Here is a 1,270-nt window from a genome sequence, read left to right on the forward strand (position 1 = left end):
GGTCAAATAAAAATGTGTAGAGTTTAGATAAAGCAGCTTCCATCCACCTGCAGTAATGATCACAATTAGCTGTGTACATGCATAGTGTATGGAAAAGTAGATGTTCAGAAACTTAAGAAAATATTATAATCTGATGTTTTCACAAGTAATGCTTGAATTTGCATTAGCGCATTTTACCAGCTACCCAATCAGGCCATAACTTTTTTCAGAAATATATGCAATGATATAATACTATATAATTTATGGTGAATAATATATTAAAACGTGTACTGAAAATTAAGTGTGTATAGGTAATTCTTACTATGGTGATGTGTTGATTGTAGAGTAGTGGGTGACTATAGTAGTACTTTACTTCTAATTCTTGTATATTACATTTCCTCCTTGTAATATTGATGTGTTCAACTTCTCTCTTCACATTATCACTATATGCCGTAGTTTAAAAGGAAACAACAGTTCAGTGATAGAGTTGTTATGGTATAGGCTCCTCATTATTATCATGGCTGACTCTTCATCTATTGTATCATCATCATACAGTGACAGTTGCTTTAGTGCCTTGTTATTAGTAATGGCTTGAGCAATTGCTGTGGCTTCATTTTTACCTATAGCATTGAAACTTATGTCTAGTTCCTCCAGTGAGGTGTTGTGTAGTAAACTGTTGGCGATTGCTGTAGCTCCTGTGGCTGTGATTTCACAATCATTAATGATCAGTTTCTTAAGCGTTTTGTTATCAGTAATGGCTTGAGCAATTGCTGTGGCTTCATTTTTACCTATAGCATTGAAACTTATGTGTAGTTCCTCCAGTGAGGTGTTGTGTAGTACACTGTTGGCGATTGCTGTAGCTCCTGTGGCTGTGATTTCACAATTATTAATGATCAGTTTCTTAAGTGTTTTGTTATCAGTAATGGCTTGAGCAATTGCTGTGGCTTCATTTTTACCTATAGCATTGAAACTCATGTGTAGTTCCTCCAGTGAGGTGTTGTGTAGTAAACTGTTGGCGATTGCTGTAGCTCCTGTGGCTGTGATTTCACAATTATTAATGATCAGTTTCTTAAGTGTTTTGTTATTAGTAATGGCTTGAGCAATTGCTGTGGCTTCATTTTTACCTATAGGATTGAAACTCATGTGTAGTTCCTCCAGTGAGATGTTGTGTACACTGTAAAAACAGCCGTGTGTATACTACACGCCAGCTGTGTGAATACCACACAACGCATGTTCACACGTAGTTGGTGGGCTCACACGCCTGGCAGTTGTGTTATACCATAGATAATAG

At 36.6% G+C, this 1,270-nt stretch overlaps 1 protein-coding gene across 1 annotated transcript; it reads right to left on the reverse strand.

Annotated features, from left to right (window-relative positions):
* Window positions 1-411: 411 nt before the first annotated feature.
* Window positions 412-1,122, reverse strand: LOC136253907 (protein NLRC3-like). The gene has a single exon (XM_066046566.1). The coding sequence runs from the start codon at window positions 1,120-1,122 to the stop codon at window positions 412-414; it is 711 nt and encodes a 236-aa protein (XP_065902638.1).
* Window positions 1,123-1,270: the final 148 nt, after the last annotated feature.

This window comes from Dysidea avara, chromosome 4 (genome assembly GCF_963678975.1).
Source record: "Dysidea avara chromosome 4, odDysAvar1.4, whole genome shotgun sequence".
NCBI lineage: Eukaryota > Metazoa > Porifera > Demospongiae > Dictyoceratida > Dysideidae > Dysidea > Dysidea avara.

Coding starts and splice junctions, on each gene's coding strand:
- LOC136253907 (XM_066046566.1), bottom strand. CDS start 1,122: ATGAGTTTCAATCCTATAGGTAAAAATGAAGCCACAGCAATTGCTCAA.